General features: G+C 50.8%; 1 protein-coding gene across 2 annotated transcripts in view; it reads left to right on the forward strand.

The window, feature by feature from the left end:
• Idh3a (isocitrate dehydrogenase 3 (NAD(+)) alpha) overlaps window positions 1-1,241 on the forward strand; it is a 23,399-nt gene that overhangs the window by 15,101 nt on the left and 7,057 nt on the right. For both annotated transcript variants that reach the window (XM_013346282.2, XM_026779171.1), the window contains exon 6: window positions 168-301. In XM_013346282.2, coding sequence (XP_013201736.1) covers window positions 168-301 — 134 coding nt within the window. The remainder of the gene's footprint in view (window positions 1-167; window positions 302-1,241) is intronic.

A 1,241-nucleotide genomic window follows, 5' to 3' on the forward strand; every position in this document is an offset into this window, starting at 1 on the left:
AGGCTGGTCTCGAACTCACAGAGATCCGCCTGCCTCTGCCTCCCGAGTGCTGGGATTAAAGGCGTGCGCCACCATTGCCTGGCCCGGCTGTGGTCTGTACTTTGAAACTGGCGGTACCAAAGTGATGCCACAACCCGTCCAGTGAAGCATGGCTTCCTCTCTTTCAGATTGTTGATGGTGTCGTGCAGAGCATCAAGCTCATCACAGAAGAGGCAAGCAAGCGCATTGCAGAGTTTGCCTTCGAGTATGCTCGGAACAATCACCGGAGCAACGTCACAGCAGTGCACAAAGCCAACATCATGTGAGTCGTGGAGGGGCTGAACTTGCTTTGCTGTGGGGGTGGAGCTTCCAGGACTTAATCTCCAGCTTGTTCTCTCTCTGCGCTCCAGAGTTTTGAAAAGAACATTGTACCAATCAGAGTGGCGTTTTCTCCTTTGGTCCCTCCTGGGGAAATGAGAGGAACAAATGAAGCGGGCCAGGAATTCATGTCCTGGAAGTTAAATGTGGCTGAGGTATCAGAAGGAAGCTGGAGAAGACGTTAGGTTAGCAGAGGCCATGCAGTTCATATTTCCCAAGTGGGGGAACAGGGGTGTTTCTGAAGTGCCATGTGCTCAGGGCTTAAAATAGGGCAGATCCAGTCAGAGGATTTCTCTGGCAGGTGAGGTCTCAAGCCCTATCTGTTAAAGGCTCCTCTTACTGGACAAGGACTTGACTTCCTAAGAAAGGACTGAACCTGCACAGCAGGAAACCGTTTAACTAACAGTTACCCTCCTAAAGCATTTTTCATACGAGCCAGGGCATGTTCCATGTGTACCTATACTCCCAGCTGTGGGTATTTGAGGCCAGCCTTAGCTACATACCAAGTTCAAGGCCATCCTTAGCTGCTTGGGACTCTGTCTTTGAAAAAAAAAATGGCAGGTGGTGGCGCAAGTCTTTAATCCCAGCACTCAGGAGGCAGAAGCAGGCGGATCTCTGTGAGTTCGAGGCCAGCCTGGTCTACAAGAGCTAGTTCCAGGACAGGAACCAAAGCTACAGAGAAACCCTGTACAACAAAAAACAAACAAACAAACAAAAAAAACCCCAATAAAAACAAAAATAAGGGGCCAGGCGATGGTGGCGCACGCCTTTAATCCCAGCACTCGGGAGGCTGAGGCAGGCAGATCTCTGTGAGTTCGAGACCAGCCTGGTCTACAGAGCGAGTTCCAGGACAGGCTCCAAAGCCACAGAGAAACCCTGTCTCG

Source organism: Microtus ochrogaster, chromosome 5, assembly GCF_000317375.1.
Source record: "Microtus ochrogaster isolate Prairie Vole_2 chromosome 5, MicOch1.0, whole genome shotgun sequence".
In the NCBI taxonomy this organism is placed as follows: Eukaryota; Metazoa; Chordata; class Mammalia; order Rodentia; family Cricetidae; genus Microtus; species Microtus ochrogaster.